Here is a 24,566-nt window from a genome sequence, read left to right as displayed (position 1 = left end):
TTATTGGATTTATCAATTTTGCTTACATTGGGTTCATCGCAAGTTTTGGTCGATGTTTTGTTGAAATTTTTCAATGTTTTATTGAAATATCATTATGTATAGGCCGCTATTCCGGTTACCACGGTGTTCCGCGCAAACAGGAATAGCGCCAAACATAAGTCGCCAATTTCGCCAAGGGGCACCCTCAAGTATATTTTTTCCCAAGATTGATATAAGTTTTTATTTTCTTTCAGATGTTCAATACTTCAATTTAATGTTTCTGTTGAGGCATCTGTCTTTTGGCAACTGTCTCTTTATCCAAGGTTAATTGTGTATCAACTGGCGACGGAAGAGTGGAAATCGATCGCCAATGACAATATATAAAATGTACAATAATAGTTAATATTTACAACATATACAAGTCTTCCAGGTTCGCACGCATTCTGTATATATATATTCTTTAAATTTCTGTTAGTTGTGGTAGGGAGAATTATCAATTTAACATTTCTCGCAGCAGCGGGCAAATAATAATCATTTTATTTGACCATGGCTTCTTATTTTTTAAAAAAGCACTGCCATTATTACGACCTCTGACATAATGTCACAAATAGTATTAACAAAAACCGGCACTACAAAAACATCTTAAATTAAATTATTAAAAGCAAACATTTATTTTTTATTGATTTAATGCATGTTTAATGCGTCTCATCTGGTATAATTTAGATGTTAATACTGATGACATTTCAAATAAGAAAATCTCTTTATTTGTCCTTGTTACAATGATTTAGGTGAAACAATTTACTTGTTAAATTAGGAAAAGCGAATTCATTTTTCTCTTTTTATTCTACTAGCGCTTCAGCCAAGGTTTTACCACTGTTTCTTAATTCTGTTTTTCTTGTTAAACAAAGTGACATTTACTATTTCATGAAAATTTATTTATGTCGTCATTTGGCGTCTTATGAGGTAATTTCAGCGCCAAGTTTGCATCAAATTTATTCTTCGCGTCGTTTCATGTGACTGACTCACACAATGGGCAAATAGAGGTTATCATCCAGAATGATCACAATAAGCATGAAGTGTCATTGTAGCTTTCATAAAAAACCGTGAAATGCATTTTTAACTTTTCTTTATCAAGCATAAATTTTATATTTAAATTAAAGTGTCCTTGTTCTTAATATTTTTATTTAAAAAATCTCACGTGTTTTGAAATAGTTAATGTAAGAATTACTTCTACATCTACAATTTTACTTAACATTTATTTTTATGTTCTCTAAGTAACTTGTTTTTTCCTGTGGCAAAAGTAACAGCCAAAAGTTGTGTTTCGATCGTGCTTTTAGTTTTTTTTTAAATGCACTTTTTTTTCTTTCTACTTTTTGTTAATTTTATCGAAGTTGTGAATAAAAACAAACAATGAATATTGCTTAACGAATATTGCTTGGTTACCTCAGTTTTGTAGCTGAATCTCTACTATTAAATTCAGAAGTCAACAAAAATATTAACAGAGGACCTGTTTTTCCATTTTATTACAGCCAATGAACAAATTTGTTTTCAGCTGTTCTGAATTCAGTTACTGATGCAGTTGAATCTCCATTATTTAATTCAGTCAACAAAAATATAAACAGAGGATCTATTTCTCCATTTCATTACAGCCAATAAACAAATCTGTTTTCAGCCCTCTATTTCATTACAGTCGATGCATTAAATTGTTTACCGCTATTCCAAACCCAGTTACCAACACAATAAAAAAAAAATCAACCTCTATAGTAAAAATTACTGCAGAAAATTGTCCTTATTTGAGTCAAAATTGATTGATTGATAGCAAACAGGAAATGGAGAAACGCTTCGAAAGATTCAAACATGTATTATATACACATTATTAGACTCAGAGAGTACAACTTTCTCCGCTTGGTAGACAAATATTTGTTAATTTGATTTTATGCTGATTTTTCCGCCATTATATATAAATAATACAAAAATTAATGGTCACTTTGTCTCGTTTTTAAGATTTAGGAAAATTTACTAAAGCAAGACAAGTTTGTAGTCTTTAGTTCGCTACCATTTTATGAAATTGTTTGCAGAAAACAGAATAGTTTGGCATCCCTGTGAGCTACTGAGAGTGAACCGATATAATTGGATACTTGTACTTTAAAAAGAAAAAGATCACTGATACCCACACGTGTGACATATAACGTTAGTCCCGGCTAATCATTTATAAGCAAAATGGAATGTTAAAGTTGAGTTCTCTGCACAAGTTAGAATGTTAATTAACGTGTAGTTAATTAAATACAGTGCAGTATCGCACATCAAATTTATTGAAATAGAATTATTTCTCGTCTACGTCTTGCACTTAACTTAGATTTATTATTCGTTTATGTATTTTGATGTAACCGTGATGTATTTTTGTTTTGTGAAGAAATAAATTGTTGAAAGAATTGAAATCTTCGTGAAAGAATCTTTATGAAAGAATACAGAATGCTTGCCATTTTAGGGAATCGATACTTGACGGGTTTGGCTTACTTTAAATGAAATGGAAAGAACAGTTGCTAACGTAAACAAATGCCACGCTTCAACAACCAATCAGGATCGAACTACCGACACTACGTCACTTGCAGGTATCATATTCACAGCCACATAGGTCTCTATATACATGATTTATTATTGCCTGATAGTTTAAAGTGAAAATGAAATCATTTTCATTGCAAAAATGAATAGATTTCTCAAACTATAAATTTTTCTCCCAAATGGTGCTACTTTACTTTTTCTAGTATTTATCCCCATTCCTATGAAAGTTCGTGAATATGCAAACTGGTTTTAAGCTGAAGGTCAATTGAAGTTGTTTAAGAAGACAACTTTTAAAAATACGTAAGGTGAATTGAAGTCATAGAAGGTGACGTTTTCAAAGAACCCTTTTTGATTAATTTTCTTATGTCAATCATCTTTTTAATATTTTATTACTATCCTTAAAATAAAAAATATATAGTGGCAAAAAAAAAAGTAGAATATATATGGTAATGTCTTATCCGGCAAATATAGTATCAGAGACACATCTACACTATCAAATGATGATTGCTTTACATCAAGAAACATATTTCTTTCCTCTTTTATTGTAGTTAGAAATTGTTTCAATCCGTTAATGAAATAACTTAAGAAAAAACTGAAAATAGATAAGTATTGTGTGTAATATTTACATCATGCGTGGGCTTTGATTTGAAAAACAAGCGAATGGAATTATCTCTATATATAGATCGATATATGCTGAATGACGCTTATGAGTAACTCTATTTCTTATGTTTATTTTACATTATTTAATTCAATTAGATATAAGTTATCGAAAGATATTTTTAAGAATAAGATAACTGGATAAATAATTGCCTTTGAGCAATCCGAATTTTTCCTTTTTTTTTTATCACGATTGTAGATTTAAAAAAAAAAAATTTCTTCTCACGCTGATAAAATAAAGAAAACATCTGTTAATACTACAATACAGTTTTTACACTTCGAATCCTAATCTGATGAAACATTAAAATTTTTTATATCTTAATATTTAGTAAGCGCGTATTTTTAAGATTGTTATTTATTATATAAAGATATTGTATTTTAAATAAGTTGAAAAAGCATTTTAAAGTACTATAAGCTCAAAGGATTAAGGCTGGCATTAAAAAACATCAGCTCTTTTTAATAATCGTATAAAAGGCACAACATTAATAATAAAATAAAAAATAAAATTTAAAAACTATATTCATTAAGTGCACTAAAAAATTGCATTTTATTTTGTTGTTAAGGGAGCTTTTTAAAAGGTAATAAAATATTTTTACGAAAGTTATATCATTATTATGTATATAATATATATTAATATAATTTATTGTTTTCATTTATTTCGTTACTTTTTTCTTTCTTTGAGTTTTTAGTTCATTAGTTATGTCCGTTGGAAAGTGGGAAAATAATAGGTAAAGTAACGCTTTAGTAACGTGTACAGTCAGCAAAAAAAAAAAGATATCACCCTGAATAACTTTTGTTATAATGATCGGATTTTCACGATCTAAGTGTCAATCCTAATGGTTCCCGGGGGTGACCTCAAATATGCTAATTAATTAGTTCTAACTATTAATTAAGTTACGAAATCAGACACAAAAACGTACTTTCTCTGAATAAACATGTATTTTTTTTTACATATTTGGAATCCTGACCCTTAAAATAGGGGGGGTAGACAAAATTTCGAAAAAAATGGGTTGTAAATTAGGTCGCAATAGGGATTTATATATCTGGCGATGGTTTAAAAATATGCCAAATTACCTCGCCATAGAAGGGGAAATAATTTATAACAACCATAAAGAAACTGAATGAATGACAAGATGGGAAAAGATAGTGCTTCTCGTTGCTAAGCAACCAAAAGAATTTTTCACGTTGCTTTCTGGGCTTTTTTTTTTTTTTTTTTTTTAAATCTCCTTTTAAAAGGAAATTTAAATAAATTAATAAATTATTTTTGATTCTCCAAGATTATAGAATCTTTGAATTTTTATCTGACATTATTTATTTTTGTAAAGCTGTTTTAATGTAATTTGTATGACAGTTTTGAATTAAAACCAAATTTTCATAAGTTATCATAAATTTATGAAGAGTTGTAGGGTTAAATGCTTTTGCCCCGCACTTCGAGTTTCTTAGGAAAGGAAAAAAAGTGATCAAGCAAAGGTGGACCTGAAAAAAGATAGCTATTCTGATGCATAATCGCAAAATTTTATAGAAATCACGGTATTTATTTTCGATAAAATTGTAAAACTTAATAAATGTTATAAGGCATTTTAAAAGCATTTTGATATATATATATATATATATATATATATATATATATATATATATATATATATATATATATATATATATATATATATATATATATATATATATCATAATAAATAAAAACAAAAAAAACACGAAGAAAATTACGAAAAATAATAAGTTTTATTTATTGCGCATAAGCTGCAAGTAAATAGAACTCATAAAATAAGTAAATAAGTTCAAAATGTAGAAAAAACTTGGGAAAAATTACGGAACAATAAAAAAGGGGGGAAGAAAAATAATAATAAAAAATAAAACAGCAAGAAACCGGAAAAAAAATTCTAAAAATATCCGGAAAATAAAAGATATAATCTTTTCATCAGCTTACACGATTATATCAGCAAAAAAATAGTACTTTCTATTATTGTATCAATATAGCCAAAGTAAAATATATCAATGCAATAGTTTGAGAAGCACTCAAAAAAATTTTACAAAAAAATTACAAACATAATGGAACACAATAAGTAAAAATATCAAGCGAAATCAGAAAATTAAGTATAAAGAAGAAACAGAATAAAACATGAAACGAAATCTATAAAGCAAGCTGCGAATTCAAATGAACTTATTACATGAACGTGAAATTTTTAAAGAATTATTTAAAATATTTTCGAAAAGGTTGCCACATTACAAAATATGAAACCAAAAGCGGAAATTGAGCTAAAAGCTTAAATAGAGGGGTTTTGTATTAAAGTGCGTTCTTACTGCAGTGTTTTGGTTATACCTATTTTATATAATGTGATTATAATGCTTTTTGAATTTATTATTCTGTTTTTATGGGAGAAAATAGTAACTTCGTTAAATCATGAAAATTCTTGGAATTAGACATGAAAAGTTATGAATTTGAAAATCTAAAATGTAACAGATACCCTGTATTAAGGAAAATAAAATATTTCATTTGAAAACTATTTTTTTATTCAACATTATTTCATTTTATGCTTTACAGAATATTAAAACGGTGCGGAGATCAAGGAGGTATGTAAATAGGAAAATATATTAAAATCCATATCTTAAGTTCAGAACCTTTTTTCATGGCACTTGTTAACCAAAATGCTGTAATGATATTGTCAGCATTTCAATTAAAAGAACTAATTCGCTCTGTTTAAAACTATCTCTATCACACGACTTTTTTTTTCCCGAATGTCGCATACCTCCCTTAACTATATCCGTACTTCTTCAACTACGATTAAAATAAAACTTTATTTTAAGGAGCAAGTCAAGAATTTGTACTTCTTAATATTTGCAAATGATATTAAGTAAACTTAGTTTGCAGTAAAAAGAGTTGATGTTATTTACACACTCCTTTCGTTAGTTCTTTAAAAAACATGATTAAACGAAAATTAGGTTTATAATACCCTTAATTAAACAAGAGTAACAATTGTTACAGTTTTTACAATAATTTTTCAACTCTGACACTCTTTTCATGAGATAACTTCTTTTGCCAACGACTTTGTCCCTTTTTTTTTTGTTAGTTGAAACCAGCTTACGCATTCTTGTAATTTTTACATTTTATCTTTGAAATTTCAATCTCGAAAGACATGCATGAAGTGACGCCTAGTCCAAAGAATCTAAGTTAAATAGTTGTAAGGCCGATTATTACGAAAACAATTAACTACTCTGGTTCAATGAAACAATTACAGTAAAACTTGGGTAAGTTGACCACTTCATGTGCATTGTTTTAGTGGCCAACGTAGACAAGTGGTCAACTTATAGAAGGGGTGGGACATTGTTTACTTTTTCGTTTCCTACATGTTGCTATACATTAAAATTTTTTTTTTACTTGACTTAAAAATTTGATTTAGCAAATGGCCAAATGAATATCTCAAGAAATGTGTTTAAACCTAAACGAACTTCAATTTGTTACACAGAAATAATTTTAATATTTAACTAACTTAAAAAAAAAAATATTTTGTTAGTTATGCATGTGAAGTGTTTAATAAAAATAATTTCTTAAAATATCAGAACACGAAAACATTGAAAACTTTAACAAAACAAAATTATTTTAACACTTTAAAATTTATTCTGTTATTACTACGCATACAAGCCTATTTGCTCACTATTGCAACTGGAAGAGCAACTTTTCAACTAACACACCTGTTTTCAATGAATGAATGAAAGAAATGGTCAAAAGCTGACTCCCTACAGTTTCCCCAGATGGTCAACTCACAAAAAGGTTTAGATTAGCTTTTTACACTATTTCACCAAACAAGTGAAATATTAACATACATTGCGAAATGACAGAAAATTTTCTGAATTTTTTTTTCTGGTCAATTTATGAGGGTTTTAGAATAGAATTTCATAATACTCCTAGACAAAATTAACTTATTTCAGTGGTCGACATACAAGATAGACAGGTGGTCAAGTTACAAAGGTTTTGCTTCTTTATTATGTAGGAAAATTTCCGTTCTTGATAATTGAGGTCAACTTATTCAGGTGTAAAACTTACAAGTGTGGTCAACTTGGCAGGTTTCACTGTATAAATAAATCATTAATATTCTTGTTTTTTTTATTACGAAATATTAGGAGAAATTTGTATACATAATTTCTTCAAAACGTGTGTTAAAACTATGATTATAAGTTATTTAAGAAGAAAAAAGTCAAATGGAGTAAAAGAACAATTTTTGAGATGATGATTCTAAAAATAGTACATTTTTCAAATCTTTTTGCAATTTTTTATTTTAGTAGTTGTTTAACAAAACAAGGCATATCGAACATTTTCCTGATATAGCAATATTTTTTTGAACTGTGCAAAAGTTGAGAAATTATACAAACAACTTTTAAAGAAAATATTTTCAACTTTTTAAGACAAAAGGGTAACTTAAAAGGGTTAGCGCACAAGATTAACTTTGAATGTTGAATTAAAATTGCATGCCCATAGTTTTTTGTTCATTTAAAAAACAAAACAATCTGTTAAATTTTTCCCCTGTGCGCACATACGCATTTACTTTTCATTACTCGAATAAATAAGAAGTAATAAAAAAAATAAAATTAATAATTTATCTTCATTTTTCGTAAACAATAGTATTTTTAGTAAATAGTCAGCTGTTCTGCTTCGAATGATATTGAGTGTGATCAGTAGAATATTTTTAATTTCTTAACAAGATTTAATTCTCAGATAGCTGGCAATAATTTTAAGTTTTCTTTCAATAAGAACTTAGCAATAATTTAAAAAGTAATTTTATTTTAAAGAAAAACATAAATTAAAGTACTTAAACAATTGATTAGTATATTATTGGAAAAAAATATACATAATAGAATTTTAAAAAAAATTGCATTAAAATTCAATAAAAAAGTTAGAAAAATAATTCTGCGAAACACGCATAGACAGGTAATTTACAAATTTATTTTAAGATTAAGGCGATATATAAGATGTAAAGAAGTTTTAAAAAACTCTACTCTAAACTCAGCTGCACGACAGCCCATGGAGGGCCAAGGCCTACTATGCCCATCTCAGTTTTCTGGACCTAGGGCTCTGGGGTGCAGGAGCAGATGTTCCGGTCAGGTGGTCAGCCGAACGCGGAACCCCCAGTGTTTAGTTCCCAATCATGCTTGGTACTTATTTATCGACCCACTGAAGGGATGAAAGGCTGAGTCAGCCTTGCCCGGCCCGAGGAACGACAGGGCGAAGCGCTACCGCTCAGCCACCGGGGGAAGTTTTAAGATGATTAAAAATGTTGACTACGCATTCGTATTAATAATTATAAAATATATATTCAATAAATTGATAAATATATTATTCCAAATCTATGCATACGTGTGTATATTATTGAAATTGTATCAGTTATTGAAAAAGAAAATCAAAAATTAAAAAATAATCACATTAAGTAAGCACAATCTGGTGCATAATCATATTCTATCAGAAGCACGCCTTTATAAAACTAGACATTCGTTGAATAAAGTGTTTTTTATTCAAAATGTTTTATTCATAATTTCTTTACTGAATTACAAATACATTATTAAATGACTAAAAAGAAACATCGTATTTTATAGTTTGAAAGAAATAAAAATAAAAAGATTAGCAAACGATTATTAGCGAAAAAAATATGAATGAAATTTTACACTACGCGCGCGAAGTCAAGTTCCTCGCAAGTTTATCACGTTTTAATATTAATCGCCCCATTTAATCATTTTTTTATTGTCGCCAAATTATTTTTTTAAAAATAATTAATTTTAATTTTTTTCAGCTTCTAATAAATAAAAACAGTTGAAACTTTGGATTTTTCTATTGAAAAATATGTAGATTATTATGGTATAAAAAAATTCATACCTTATAATTCAAAATTTTTTCATCCTCAATTTAATTAAATAATAAAAAATAATTAATAATTATTAAAAATTATTTTTTTCATGAAATTATCTTTGGGTAAATGAGTTTTATGAGTGGGTGCAATTTTTTTTGAATTGCTTCATTAGTTTTGAAAATATGACTGAAAACGCAAAAAGCGAAATTAACATTAAGGGGTACGAACTTTGGATCGCTCTCCTGACCAAACTATGGGGACCACATTTCCCAGATTGTGACTACCCCCTATATTTTGAGGGTTAGGAATCCAAATATGTAAAAAAAAATACATGTTTATTCAGAGAAAGTACGTTTTTGTGTCAGATTTCGTAACTTAATTAATAGTTAGCACTAATTAATTAGCATATTTGAGGTCACCCCCGGGAACCATTAAGATTGACACTTAGATCGTGAAAATCCGATCATTATAACAAAAGTTATTCAGGGTGATATCTTTTTTTTTTTTGCTGACTGTACATGTTTAATTATTTCAATAATTTAATTATTAAATTATTACTGAACACATTGGCATCCCATACATATTATGCTTGGAATTGCTATCAACTTCGCAATCACACTATCTCATATCGCTTCTTCTATTTACTGTGTTAACCTGAAATAACATGGGATTTATATTATTTATCAGGGTGGGTACAAAAAAGAAAAATTAAGAAATAACAAGTAAAAATTTTTACCAAATTAACCAAAATATATGAATAAATTAAGAGATGGGATGTTGTTCATCACACATTTTCTCTTTCTACCGCTTTTATTTTACCCATTATTCAATTAAGCACATTTACCCTCGTTTTTAAATTAGTTTCAAAATCCAAAATATCAATCGCTTCTATAAATTTCAGTGCACTTTTATTTTTACTAAATCTAATTCAGGTACTTTACCATAATTTCGAAGAAAGGGTTCTTTTTCACGAGTTACAATTAACAGTACATAGCTACCGATTTTCGCAAAAGCCGTTGGCGAATAATACTTTAAATGAGTTCTTTCTGTTTTAAAAATTTAACAGAATCTACCTGTAAATTGATTAAGAAACATTTTATACGTGCCCCCGAACATTTCTAATTTCATGGTCATGTCCGCGGGCTATAAGTTGAGGAAAAGGCTGTGTACTTTTCCTTTCACGTATCGAGAAGAAAGAAAGATTAAACAACTTTTTTTTTTGTTAAGTTGTAATTCCCTGAAACCTGTTCACGTTTGCCTTCTGGTAAAGGTTCAAGGTTGACGCTTTCATTTCAGTGATGAAAGGCTAAACAAAAGAATAAGGAAATGAAAAGAAACAATTTAGATTAAAAACGTGAAAGGAAAAAAAACGCTTTTGTACATAATATTAGCACGTGATGTACAATGTACGTGGTGCGAGGCGAAAACTGAATCTATATCTGGCTGGAAATTTCATTGGTTGTTAAAACGTGGAGTTTGTTTACGTTTGCAATTGTTCAACTCTATTTCAAGTAAACCAAGAACGTCAAGTATCAATTCTCTTAAGTGACACATTCTATATTCCTTCACAATGATTCTTTCACAAATATTTCAAGTCTTTCTCTTTATGTATCTTACTTAGCACAAGACAGGCATGAAGCCATGTTAAACATAAACAAACTAACATCGAAGTTGTCTTTGACACAAAGCAAAAATATATCACGGTTACAATAAAATATATACACAAATAGTATATTTAAGTAAAGATATAGACGAGAAAGAATTATATTTCAGCAATTTCGATGTGCGTTACGGCGCTATATTTAATTAACTCAACGTTAATTAGCATTCCAACTTATGAGGACAAACTTAGCTCAACTTTAATGTGCCATTTTGCTTATAAATGATCAACTGGAAGCCGCGATGGTTGAGGGGATAGAGCGTTCGCCTTCCAATAAGGTGAACCGGGCTCGAATCTCAGACGATACGAATTCCGCATCCGGCTTGCACCGACCACAGTGCTGACGTGCAATATCCTCAGATGCAGAAAGATCATGGGTTAGATTCCCCTTGCCGTCAGGTTAACCGTGGGAGGTTCTCGTGGTCTTCCTCTCCATGTAACGCAAATGCGGGTAAGTTTCATCAAAAAGTCCTCCACAAAGGCAAATTTCTCCCACTACTTGACCCAGGAGTTCCCCTGCCTGCTGGATTGGGTTCAAAATTACAAGGCTACGTAGTTGAACATTAGTAGTCGTAAACCCAAAAATTGAGTCGGCTGTTCCACGTCGGTTATAAAATACAATAAAATGATCAGCTGGCGCTGATATCATAGGTTAATGTGTGGATATCTATGATCTTCTTCTTGAAGTGCAACTATCCAATTCGGTAAATATTTTACAAAATGTTCACAGTAATTTCATTTAGTTTAAAGAAAATGGAGGTAAAAAATAATATTTTAATTTTTTAAAATTATCTCTTTTTAAAAAAAAATCGTAAGCGATATCACATTACATTTTGTTGCTGGAAAATTAAGGTGTGTAGAAAAATGTTCAGGGAGTAAGATGGAAAAAAAAAAGCAGAGCGTTCGCCCTTCAATAAGGTGAACCGGGTTCGAATTCCAGCGATTGATAGTCGATAGGAATCCGCATCCAACTTGCACCGATCACAGCGCTGACTTGAAATATCCTCAGTGGTAGACGGATCATGGGTTAGAGTCCCTTTACCGTCAGACTGACCAAGAGAGGTCCTCTTGGTCTTTCTCTCCATATAACGTAAATGCGGTTGGTTTCATCGAAAAAGTCCTCCACGAAGGCAAATTTCTCCCAATACTTGGAGTTTCCTTGTCTTCTGGATTCGGCTCAAAAATTACAAGGCCAGTAGTCATTAGTAGTAGTAGAACATTAGTAGTCGTAAACCCAAAAATTGAGTCGGCTGTTCAACGACGATCAAATCTGAAAATACAAAGCCAATAAAATATTCAACACTTGGTTCAAAAAATTATTAGCTGTTAGCCTGTAACCTGTTAACTCTTGAGGTTTCTCCCTAGTCCAAAGGAATGCAACTAAAGAGTTAAAATTTGACGTGCTAATACAGGAATGCCACGGGTACTCGTAGAAAGTCTTTTTCAATTTTATTTATTTAATCTATTTAATTTTAAAATTGTAACTACCACTATGACTTACATTGCAAATTAATTTTATATGCAAGAACTTTTTTCGTTTTTTTACATTCACGATGAATTTTAAACTAAAATAAATAAGCTAGAAAAAGACTAGCTAACTTTATTCTATTTTAATAAAATTTCGAATTTCTTTAGTTACCTCGTCTTGTATTTTTAGCCGCCCGTGGCACCCTTGCTAATCGGGCCATTTTAATATATGGACTTATTGCGAGTTTGTCTCCAATTTGAAAGAAAGTTATTGTAATTTTAAGAGCTTTTTGTGCGAATTTTCTCTATCTTTTATTTAAAGACAGAGAAAAATTCAGACATTTATAAATAGACAATTAATCCAATTATCGTAGAAAATTTTATGTACCTTTCTCGAAAACTTTATTTTGTATGCTCGAACTAGCGTTGATATCGAAAACAGAAGAAAAATAATAAGAAAGAAATTAGAATTGGGTATATCTTAATATTTAAGGGGGGAAATTTTTAAACTATAAAGAAAAGAAAAAACTTAACTGAAGAATTCGAAAGGGATAAAAGCATTTTCCCACTTGAATTGATATAATGATATATTACGGACTTCTGCATCACTAATTTAAGGAAGTGGAATCGCCTACCCTAATGTGATGTTGTCAATTCGAATAATTACCCAGTTTCCTCTTCTCCAATATTACTTTTAAAAACAATATTCTACAAACATAGAATAGAATGACAGGCCCTAACTTATTTTCATCAATGTTTTCCTTATCGATTCTAAGTCCCTTGTTTATCAGGCTCTAGCTGTCAAATATTTGGATCTTTCAAATCTGAAAATGCTTTCAACAAAGCCAATGTTCGCTATGTATCGCTTAGACAAGGTGTTAAGAGCAAATAGAATTGGTAAATGAGACAAAGAGAAAAGGACACGCTTTTTTTTTAAACTCATACAGTGGCAATAAAAGGGATATAAAATAAATCACAAGAAAAAGGAAGAAAAAAAAAACTCTTAATAGTAAGAAGAAAAAAAAGTATTAAAAATAAATATTCAATACACGGCCTAATTACCCCATGTGCAGCATTTGCCCAAGGCTCCCTACACATTAATATTTAAAGATTTTAATCTTTCTCTTTATTTAACGTTGTGCTTTGCTGATTCATTATGTTTTGCAGTAGCCTAATTTTTACCCAAAAAGAAATTTTAAATTATGAGTCAATGCTTACTTTCACTATGGAGAAAAAGTAACGACAAGGCATTTCTATTTAATAAAAATTCTTCAATTTTCTATTTTTTTAGTCAGTAAAAATATTGGGGTCTCTTAATCAGTATCTGCCCAGTATTTCTGCTTCTTAATCAGGTCTTAATTCAATATCATTATTGCAAAGCATTAACTTCATCAGATAGGATTCCTTTTTAATACACTCTATAGCAAAAAAATCGACGCACCAAGGAGTTGTCCGATTGAAACGAAAATTGGTGGATAGGAAGACAATGTACAGAATAGTAAATGATTAAAATTTCAGAACAATTGAATAATTTATTGCAGAGTTACAGTAACAAGTTCAATAAGGTGTTGACCCGCCTCTAGCCTGGATACAAGCTGCCACACGGCGTGGCATAGACCGATAAAGCTCCCGGATGGTCTCTTGCGGTATTTCCTGCCAAATTCGATCTAATTGTCGAACGAGGTCATCAACATTCCGTGCCAGATGCAATCGCCTTCCCATCATATCCCAGACATGCTCGATGGGAGAGAGATCTGGTGATCTGGCAGGCCAAGGAAGAGTTTGACAAGCCTGCAGACAGTTTATAGCAACACGTTCCGTATGTGGTCTGGCATTGTCCTGCTGAAAAACCAGCCCAGGGCGCTGCAAAAGGAACAGTGGAAAAACAGGTCTTAGGATGTCGTCGACGTACCGCTGTGCATTAAATGTACCTCTAATGACGACCAAAGGGGTCCGGCTGTCAAAGGAAATGGCACGCCAGATCATAATGCCTTGTTGGGGGCCTGTGAGGCGTGCAATAGTGAAGGCAGGATCCCCCCTCTGCGTCTCCAGACACGTCTTCGATGATCGTCAGGACACAGTTGGAAGCGGGATTCGTCGCTAAAATACGTCCCCAGTCGGCATCATTCCAGCCATATCTGTTCAAAACATTCATGCATACGAAATTTCAATGGGATGATTGCTTTTTGGTGTGTCGATTTTTTTTGTTATAGAGTGTAGTTAGAATTTCAACAAAAGAGGAAAGAATGCATATCTTGCATTACTTTCTAAGTATTCTGTTACTATCACTCTGTTGTCAGCCACCTGCAAATTCATTTCAAAAGAAGAATGGAAAACTCACTCACCTCCCCTTTTTTATTCAAACATAATTTATCATGAATAAGTGTTAGAAGACCAATTGAATAAATTACGCAACTCAATGAATCAGTTGAAATCTAAAAATAGAACCCTTGAAACATCAATGTTCCTAAAAATTCCCTTTAAACTAATGTTTTAACTTCAAAATAAAATTTCGAATTCAGAGCTTAAGAGAGGGTTATGTTACCCTTTTAGAAAGTTTTAAGTATCGTAATAGTATTATTACATTATTAAAATTGGATTCTTGATATTTTAAATTATAAATAGGATAAAAATTTAAAAATTAAAAGGCTAAAAATACTTCATTATGTAAATTTTTAATACTTAAAAAATATTGTTTCGATTTAACTGCTCATTAAATTCAAACTCAAGGTCCATATTCCATTTTTGGAACATTGGCATGCAAACAATTAAAAATTATATTTTATATGGATTTATCTTAGGATAAACGAGCTTTATAATAGTGTGCAAAAACGTTTTGATTCGATTGAATAGTTTCAGACAGGGTTACCACTCAAATCTGGAAAAAAAATTCCCTGTACATATTATACACAATATATTAAGAGGAAACAACAATTACTGTTGTGTGAACTATATTGGACTAACTATATTTATTGGTTTTAATTGCTGGAAAAACAATTGAACATACTTAAATAAATCTAAAGTAAATGAAATAGTTTAGTACTAGGAGGCTTCGCCCCCTGCTCGCTGGCGCTCGCCAACCCCCGGAACTGCTTTCGCAGTTCATTTCGGATTGCTTCGCAATCCGATGCTCGCTCATTGGATACGTTCTTAACGTCTAGCTTTTGTATACTTTTTGAACACTGAAGTTCTGAAAACTTTTCACTGTAGAAAATTCTAAACCTGTGCATTTCAATATTAATTTGAAATTGCGAACAGTTCACAAATTTTTCTTAATCACACTATCTAAATTTCAGTTGTCGAGAAAAGTAACTGTTGTAAATTTCGTTTTAGAGTCTTTCACAGCAGAGGGCTAAAACCATGTGTTGTAAAACAATATGAAATAGTACTGAACGCCGGATGAAAAGCATCGGCTTCGATGAATATAATTTTGTGAGAATTTTTTTGATAATTCGGTGAGAATTCACCCAACTAACCATATGATGCTCACTGCGTGCTCTTGCGCGCCGAAGCCTATCAATTAAAACGTATTAGCGTTTTATATAACATGGATTAGCCATATGATGCTCACTACGTGCTCTTGCGCGCCGAATCCAATCAATTAAAAATGAAAACTGTTGCCAGCGCGAGAAAAGAAATATCATCGGTTTTATTGATACATACGTACATATTAGCGTTTTATATAATATAGATAGCTGAAAGGTTAAATATCCCATAGATTACGCTTTGAGAGGTCACCCTTTTTTAAAAGACAAAAATAAGGTACAAAATTCCTTATATTTTCCTAGTTAGTTAAGAAAAAAAATCAAAATTCCCTGTTATTTTAGATTTTTAAATTCCCTGTGGAGTGATAACCCTGACAGAATATATAGCAACTTTTGTAAAAAGTGAAATTAACAATAAAGGGGGTCAAACATATGCCCACTACTCTAATTAAACTGTATTATTTAAATTGCGGCTACCCACAACATTTTTAGGGTAAAGAAAACTGCGGGGGAATAATCATTCCTTCAAACCAAATATGGTTTTATGTTTTTGTCTGTATTCTAAAATATAGCTAGCACAAATTATTTAGCACTTTTAAGGTTGGCCCTTCAAATTAGTTAAATTGCATCGATAATTAGATAAAAAAAATTATTAAGGTGTTCCGTTTTAATTATGTGTACTGGACATCCAGATAGCTGTCTAATATTTAGGATTTTTCGAGCATTTTTTTATGATAGAAGTAATTAAATTTTATCTTCACTGTTTCATTCTTGATTTTATAAATTCATATGATTCCAACTACATATTAAAAAATATATATATGGATCAAACATTTATATAACTGCATGACAGAAAAATGATTGCATTGAAGCTCTGACAAATCATAAAAGATAATATTGCCTAGAATTGAATATTCAGTTCTTTTTTGCTACCACTTGGAGAAATCATTATTGTAAGGAGAAAAAGTTGGAAGTATGCATTTATTTTACATATAAATGAATCTACTTAAAGTTTAACAATTAAATTTAAAAACACAGTTTCGCCCACCCTACCTTATGTGTAACGAAATAAGGAAACAAATCTTAGGAAAATAAAAAGCTTTATTTTGAGGCAAATAAATACACAACAAAAAACTTTTTCAACATTTTAAAACTGATTCCAGTAAATGTTTATCGATATTCTACTGCTATTAGAATTACAATTTAATTTTAGAACATATCATTGAATTTTATTTTCTGCACTTTTTTTCACTCAGTAAATCAGGAATGAAAATGGACAAAAATAAAAATAAAAAAAAGGTGAACTTTTACAACACACTTACTGGGAGGAGGGGGATATAATACTATGATATGGATGAGATACATAAAGGCTCTCTGCCAGGAGATTTTTATTTGGCAAGCATTTAGAATTATTTGGCAAGTATTAGAAATGGCAGTGAAATTTAAATTTTTCTTAAATATAATTTTAAAATTTTGACCACTACTATATTAAAGAAAATTAAGCAATTATAGGAAGTCGCAGCTTAATTATTATTTCAAATTAATTATCGGTTATTCATTTTAAATTAAAACAGTTGCCAACATTCATCTCAATATTTTCTGATAAAGTGTTACTTACAATTTTAGTCACTTTGACTGTTTTAATTAACCAACCAAACTTGAATTTATTTTCTTGTCAGTAGCATCAATAGTACACACTTTGTGTTTGCCTTTCAAATTGACTAGTATCGTTAAAATACGTTCCTCTTACTCATAGCTGCGAAGTTGTTAAAAACAAAAATAGGAACATAAAGCCTGATAAGCCAATCAGGGGTAATTGTGACATAAAAAAATCAAGATATCCATATACTTCAAAGTTAATGTAATTCAATCAACGCATTTCAAATTAAGCATAATTTTTTTTCAGCCAACAGTTTTAATAAAATTACTTACTAATGAAGAATATCACATCTTTAAAGCATTTTATTCAAAAATTTAAAAAATTGAGAGGAAAAAAAACAGATTTCCACTTTATTTCCTCTTTGCATCACATCAGAAAAATAATAACTAAGATGATAATAATAGCATGATATGTTTATAATAAGTGTGAAATTATTTTAGGCCGTTTCATTTCAGTACTACTTAATTATAATATATATTAAATTTCAGATAAAAAAATGCTTTACTGTAGCAAACTAATCAAAATATCTCACAACACGTAAAAATAATCATTACAAAATTATTTTTAAGTCATTTGTAAATGCACGCTCTTATAATATTTATCAATACCTTTACATAGGAAGACAAACATATTTTAGTTCTGAATTATAAAAAATAAAAAAAACAGAGGAACTCTAAGAAACTGTAAAACAGACTAACATTTACAAATTTGGCACTAATATTTGGTACATCTACAGGTATATAAGTAAACATCTATAACTTGAGTAAAGCCTTTAATTTTCCACTTTCATGTGGAACCATGGTTTTTTAAGTCATTTATCAAAATACTCTTATAATATAATATAATAATAAAAAATAAAAAAAACAGAGGAACTCTAAGAAACTGTAAAACAGACTTACATTTTCAAATTTGGCACTAATATTTGGTACATCTACATAAGTAAACATATATAACTTGAGTAAAGTCGTAAATTTTCCACTTTCATGTGCAACCTTGATGTCATCACATGATTTTTAAGTCATTTGTAAATGCACACTCTTATAATATTTATCAATACCTTTACATAGGAAGATGAACATATTTTAGTTCAGAATTATAAAAAAATCAAAAAAATAGAGAAACTCTAAGAAACTGTAAAACAGACTAACATTCATAAATTTGGCACTAATATTTGGTACATCTATATAAGTAAACATCTATATAAGTAAACATCTATAACTTGAGTAAAGCCTCTAATTTTCCACTTTCATGTGCAGCCATGGTGTCATCACATCCGCCCACATGCTCTTCGTTGATGAACACCTGGGGAACACTTCTTCTTCCTGCTTTCTTTGCCATCGCGTCTTGCATCGCAGAACCATTCTCTGTTAAATGTGGAAAAAAGTTTTCAAAATACATGCTTATTTATAATTCCTGCCAAAATTTCAGAAAACTATGGTAACAAAACTAAGCCAATTACTGCAAAAAACAAACCTTGCACTAAACACAGTTAAGTAGTATGGAGTTTTTGGCAAAAAAGCAACCCTACAACTAAGTTTATAATATGCAACTAATTGAGGGTTAAAAGTTAGATTGATGAAGTCAGAACCAATATCCTTGAGGTATGAGAAAAAGGATATAGTGAGTGTTATTTCCAATTAATTAATTGCATGATGGGTTGAAGCTATTGAAATGGTTGTTAAATCTACTGTAATGGATTCGTAACATGCCTAACAGTGGGAAGCTTTAAATAATCGAAACATTGTGGCGTAGGTTCATTTAACAAGAGAAAGTTATGTGTGTGTGACCAATATGCTAGTGATTTAGAAAATAATTTCAATTTAATTTACAGCCCAACAGGTGTTCTATGTGTGAACCCTTCATCATACAGAATATATCTATGTGATTATCCAGTTTTTGCTCAGTTCAATTCAGCATTGTAATATAAATGGTAATGACAATGTGTTTAATTCTTTTATGAAGTTTAGGTAAATCACATTGCAAAGGGATTGAAAAGAGGACACATACGAGGCTATTTACATAGACCTACAAGGGCAATCAATACCGTAGTACAATATTAAATAAAGTCTGGCAATAATTGAATTATCTCATTAACGCATGCTGTGTGGCAAAAGGGTCTCATATAGAACACCTTTAAGGGCTGTTAATAAAAATTGAATTGTGGCTGCATTGAATGCAAGAATTGTTTCACCTATATTGATCATCTGAAACCTTAAGGCAATTACAGATAATCCTCTAAACTTTACAAAAAAAGGAGAGAGGAAAGATTTAATACAAATAACCACATAAAAGTAATCTAAATCTAGTAGATATAAATTTCCTTAAAAGAGAAAAAATATATGCTACCAAAAATATATAACACAAAAAGCTTTTTGGTAACCCTTCAAGGCAGGATTTTTATTAAACAAATTCATACTTTTTTTAATTACTTTGTATCAATTTAGTTCAAAATTAAAGTAAAATATTATAGTTTTCATTTTAATAATTTATTGTTGTAAAATACAGCATTGAACACTGTTGTTTTTTTCTGCGTTAAAGATAAATTCTTCCAATCGCATCTACCTTCTAAACAATTTTTAAGATTTGCAGTTATTTAGATTGAAGAGAAACAGATTTATAACATTGAAATTTCATTAATTTATAAAATTAATTCTTGATAAATTTCTGAATATGAATTTTTAAAAAAAATTCTAACCACTTTCTTTGGATTTTATATTTTACAACAAATATAATTCAGATAATCTAATAGATTTTTCTTAGTAACTATAAGAATGTTTTTTATAGCCAAAAAACACCATAATGTATTTTTGCTAGTAATTAAAATATCAGATGAAAAATATATAAAAGGAAGAGTGGTGTTCGATCTGCACCAAATGATTATGTTCCTAAATTCATAATTTTGATAAGAAAATAAGAAATTTAGAATTTCTACAAAAAAGAAAACAAAAAAAAAAAAAAAAAAAAAAAATTAAAATTTATATAAAATGAAATTTGTTTATACTCTTAATTCTATTTGTAACATAAGTACATAATTTATTATAAGAATTATTTATTTAAATTGTGAATGAAGTGATGACCAAAATAGATTAGAAACTAATTTTGGCATTGGTCTCAAAAGTTATCCAATGCTTGAGAGTTTTTAAAAATAAAAAAGAAAGAAAAAACAGAGAAATTTTGACTAAAAAATGAGAAACAAGAAAATCTAGTAAAGTTCGCAGCTACATAAGAAAGCATTAGTAAAGGAATACTTAGAAAGAGTTTCTTTGCATTCATGAAATAAAGTTCAATGGAATAAGCCCTATCCATTTTTGAATGATCATCTTAAATCTAAACGCAAACTTTAAGACTTAAAGAAAAAGAAATAAAATTTATTTTCTTAACAAACTTCTAATCACTAGATAGCACAAGACATAAAAAATAAAGGCGTTGTTAATTAGATAACGGAAAATCGTGCTTGATATTCTTAGTAGTTTTAAATTTTTTTTACATGAAAAAGTAATATAAAATTATGTAGTTTTAGATAGGTAAGTTACTTAGAACAGTACGTTTGTCTGTGTTAAGCTATTAACCCCAGCTAAGTTTTATCCCGTTCCAATTAGGTGATGGTTTCATACTTTACATGTTTTGAAAGATAATGCGAATTAGAGTAAATGTTCACTATTAGCTTATTAGCAGGGGTCTGTTTAGAAGAAATTTGGGTCCGTTAACGGACCCTTCACAAAATATCTTTTCATAAAAACGGACCCTTCACAAAATATTTTAACTTAAAAACGGACCCTTCACAAAATGATTTTTCTTTTAATCGGACCCTTCACAAATTTGTTTATCTTCATTATTATTTTGTTAATCGAATAAACCCTTTCCAGGGCAGAAAACAAGAAAGATGGATGTAAACGAATGAAGTTTTGTCTTCGGCAGACGATTCTTCCATTATTCGTCCGAAATTAATATTCTGCGTTCAGCAGTATAGGCTAAATACCAAATATTTGTATGTTGCATCTCTAATTTAGAAGCAGCAATTGTTGTATATTTTTTAAAATTTAATTTTTTTAATTATAATTTTACAGTGTTGAGCATAATCTTGTGTCTTTACAATTTAAAAACTCATTGAAAAAGTTTTTTTTTTTGCAATAACGGACCCTATTTGCACAAATTCATAAAAGCCGACCCTGATTGAAAGAATGTGAGTAATTTTTTCACAATTTCACGAAGAACGGACCTTTCACAAAATGTCTGGACAGACCCCTGATTAGTGAAAATTAAACAAAGATGAATTAAAGCATATTTTGATTCCCTCTTTTAGACAGTTCGGTCCTTAGGAGGAAAGGGACATTTACTGTTCAGAATCAACAATTTTTTGATTAATGAAATTTAAATCTGTAAGAAAACTTTGCTTTTATAATATATTGATGTATAAGAAATTAGCCTTATTTTAATAGTATAAATTTCATTTCATTATTTTCTTACCAAAAAGTAGAATTTATATTATTTGACACTTAAATGTATTCAACCTACCAAATTTCATTTGTATTTTTAAATGCTATGTAAAAGGAATAGTAAAACAAAATACAATAGCATATACAAAGTTTTTAAAAAGTGAAAATTTTTTACATTTTTTTAGCTTTTGCGACAAACTTTAAAAGATTTCAGAAATAACAAACAATTGTAAATTATAACTAATATATATTTTGAACATATTCTATACTGAAATGAATATATGAATTCTATATTTCACAATACTGAGAATACATAAAATAAATGTCAAAATACCTATTACATCTAGATCTATTGCGTGATAATCAACTCCTAAACTTTTAAATAAGTCCTTCACCTAAAAATAAATAAATACATGAACATTTGTTAAGAAAAGAAATATTTTTAATGAATTATACAAAGACATATTCGTTTTACTTAAGACACAACTTTAATAAAAGAAAAAAAACATGATTTATTGAAAACTTCACTGTATACAGAGTAGCAAATTTTTTGGGGGGATTTATGCAACAAATCTTTCTAGCACTAATATCTTTCTGCAAGATACTTTGAATAATAACTAATATACATGTCATAAATTAAATTTAAAGTAACAGAAACTTTGTATTTACGAAAAAAAAAAAACCTATTAGGATCTTTAATAAAATTTTATATTGTTTTTTTTTGTTTTTTTTTAATAAATATGTAATATTTCTTTATTCTAATATCATGGGCGATATCCTCACAATTTGTACTAACACACTAATTATTTCTTTTTTCGCATTTCGTAAATCATCATCACATAAAAAATAATCAAAATCGTAAAAGAAAAGAAAATCAATGTTTTTTTATATTTATTTTTCCCAAATAAGAATTTAAAAAAATCACAAGCATTTCTTCCCCTCTGATGAGTGGAAAAGGCATCTTTTGAATATAATTCAGGAAGGAAAAAATCTTTCAAACATTTCTGCAGAAAAGAAATTTTTTTGGTTCAATATTCTTTATTTTTCATTCTTCTCAAATAAGAATCGAAAAAATTGTGAACATTTCTTTCCTCTCCGATGGGCCAAAAAGACATCCTTTAAATATAATTTAAGAGAGAAAAAAAATTTTGCAGAAAAGAAAACCAAAATTTTTTACTTTCTAAAGGAAAATTCTTTCTGCAAGAACTTTGTAACGTTCTGCGACAATGGGGACTATAAATAGGAACGTCAATGTACAAAACCCGACAATCCATAAAATGCATACTCATTGTATAGTCAACTAAAAAATTGAATGGCAATGAATGGAATCAATGGAAATCATGAAAAGCAAAATAATACATATTTTGACACATTCTCTAGGCATTCAATGAAATAACTAACAGCAAAGTATGAAACTATTAATATTTTGCACAATGCCAAGGTAATATAAAGAGACTATGCATGCCAAATGCATTTACTAACAAATAATCATTCTTGTATTTAATAATCTGCCTGGAAAAAACCAAACATTCTGCAGAATGCTGACATTTCATACTGGGACAGTAATATATATATAAATATATTAAGTGCTTTTTCAAAAACTATAAAAAATAAAATTAATTAAGATAAAACAAGCTCTATTCAATAAAGAAAAAAAAAAAACATTAAACTTTGAACCTTAACACGAACTTCTATAACACAAAATATTGTATTGCAAAACTTTTTTTTTCCAAACTTCTGAATAATTTAGATAGTTTATTTATCCACTCTCTAAAGACTTTTCCTGAATAATCTAAAGAATTATCTATTGAGACTAAAATAATAAAGAAATTGTGATATTTAAAATGAATTTGTCAGAATTCAAATTCAAAGAGGTGCACTCGTAAACTATGTATGAATAGGTAAGATTATCTGACAATAACATTTAAAAAAAAAACTGTTAATTTAATGAATCTATAAGGAATTGACACTTATGAGGAAGTGGTTACTGTGGGCGATAATGTTTGAATTTTGAAAAATTGGAAATATCAAAGTTGAAGATACATTGAAAGAAGAAGTTGGGGAACCAAGACTCTCAGTAAAATATTGCAGCAAATGAAAAAGCACAAATAAATACATGTTGTACAATTTTAAAAATGACAGTACAATATTATTTTCATTAAATTATTAAAAATATTCATCATTTTTTTCCATGTTAATTTCTGTTCCCCTCTGTTCGTGTCAACTACTATAAAGGGATTTTTAACAAGAAATTTTTTTAATAAAAAACGTATATCCTTATGGACTATCCATGGATATCTTTCAAGTTCTTATGATGCTTTTTTGGGGGTTTTCCGGGGGGGGGGGGGGGGTAATGAAGTCACCAAAAATTGGAAATATCAAATTTCATAACCGCACTTACTTTTATACAATGAGGACACCTTGATTTACTGAAAATCATAACTTTGTGGGTCTTCACATAATTTTCAACATCAGCAAGCAATTTTTCATCGACGTGCATAGCAGACATATTGCCCATATATTCAACAACTGTAAAATAGGAGATCAAATACATAAAATGTTACTGAGTTCCTTAATAGAATAAATTACGATTAACATTATACTATACCGGCAATTACTATACATACCTTGCAGACTGCTTAATTAACAAAAAAAGGTTGATCACAAGATACGATGGAGATTAAACGTTTTATACGGAACAATCTTTAGCAGTTTTCTTGGCTAAGTAATACTTAAAAGAAAAGAGATAGTTTTAAACGAAAACTCAGAAAACTTATCATTTCTTATCATTTGAAAATATAAACA

At 29.4% G+C, this 24,566-nt stretch overlaps 1 protein-coding gene and 1 long non-coding RNA gene across 3 annotated transcripts in view; one reads left to right on the top strand and one right to left on the bottom strand.

Moving 5' to 3' along the window:
• LOC147814901 (uncharacterized) overlaps positions 1–24,566 on the top strand; it is a 366,044-nt gene that overhangs the window by 131,290 nt on the left and 210,188 nt on the right. The window lies entirely within an intron of this gene.
• LOC107446250 (glutaredoxin) lies at positions 16,749–24,561 on the bottom strand. Of its 2 annotated transcripts, XM_016060848.4 has the most exons (5): positions 24,389–24,561; positions 24,163–24,290; positions 22,096–22,156; positions 18,525–18,689; positions 18,206–18,259 (listed from the first exon to the last, which is right to left on the bottom strand). In XM_016060848.4, exons 2-4 carry the CDS (start codon positions 24,277–24,279, stop codon positions 18,538–18,540), a joined length of 330 nt encoding a protein of 109 aa, XP_015916334.2. In that variant the 5' UTR covers positions 24,280–24,290; positions 24,389–24,561; the 3' UTR covers positions 18,206–18,259; positions 18,525–18,537. The 2 variants fall into 2 exon arrangements, with proteins under 2 accessions (XP_071033452.1, XP_015916334.2); XM_071177351.2 differs by having other exon boundaries at positions 16,749–18,689; positions 24,370–24,393.

This window comes from Parasteatoda tepidariorum, chromosome 2 (assembly GCF_982258835.1).
Source record: "Parasteatoda tepidariorum strain Cologne lab strain chromosome 2, Ptep-v5.0, whole genome shotgun sequence".
Classification (NCBI taxonomy): domain Eukaryota; kingdom Metazoa; phylum Arthropoda; class Arachnida; order Araneae; family Theridiidae; genus Parasteatoda; species Parasteatoda tepidariorum.
The sequence above is the reverse complement of the archived record's forward strand: the minus strand, read 5'-3'. Positions and strand labels throughout refer to the sequence as shown.

What these genes read in the sequence shown, in the direction of transcription:
- LOC107446250 (XM_016060848.4), bottom strand. Translation starts at nt 24,279, where the DNA reads ATGGGCAATATGTCTGCTATGCACGTCGATGAAAAATTGCTTGCTGAT. An exon ending in GGTGTCCTCATTGTATAAAA is followed by an intron (nt 22,157 to 24,162) that starts GTAAGTGCGGTT and finishes ATTTATTTTTAG; the next exon opens with GTGAAGGACTTATTTAAAAG. An exon ending in AATAGATCTAGATGTAATAG is followed by an intron (nt 18,690 to 22,095) that starts GTATTTTGACAT and finishes CACATTTAACAG; the next exon opens with AGAATGGTTCTGCGATGCAA.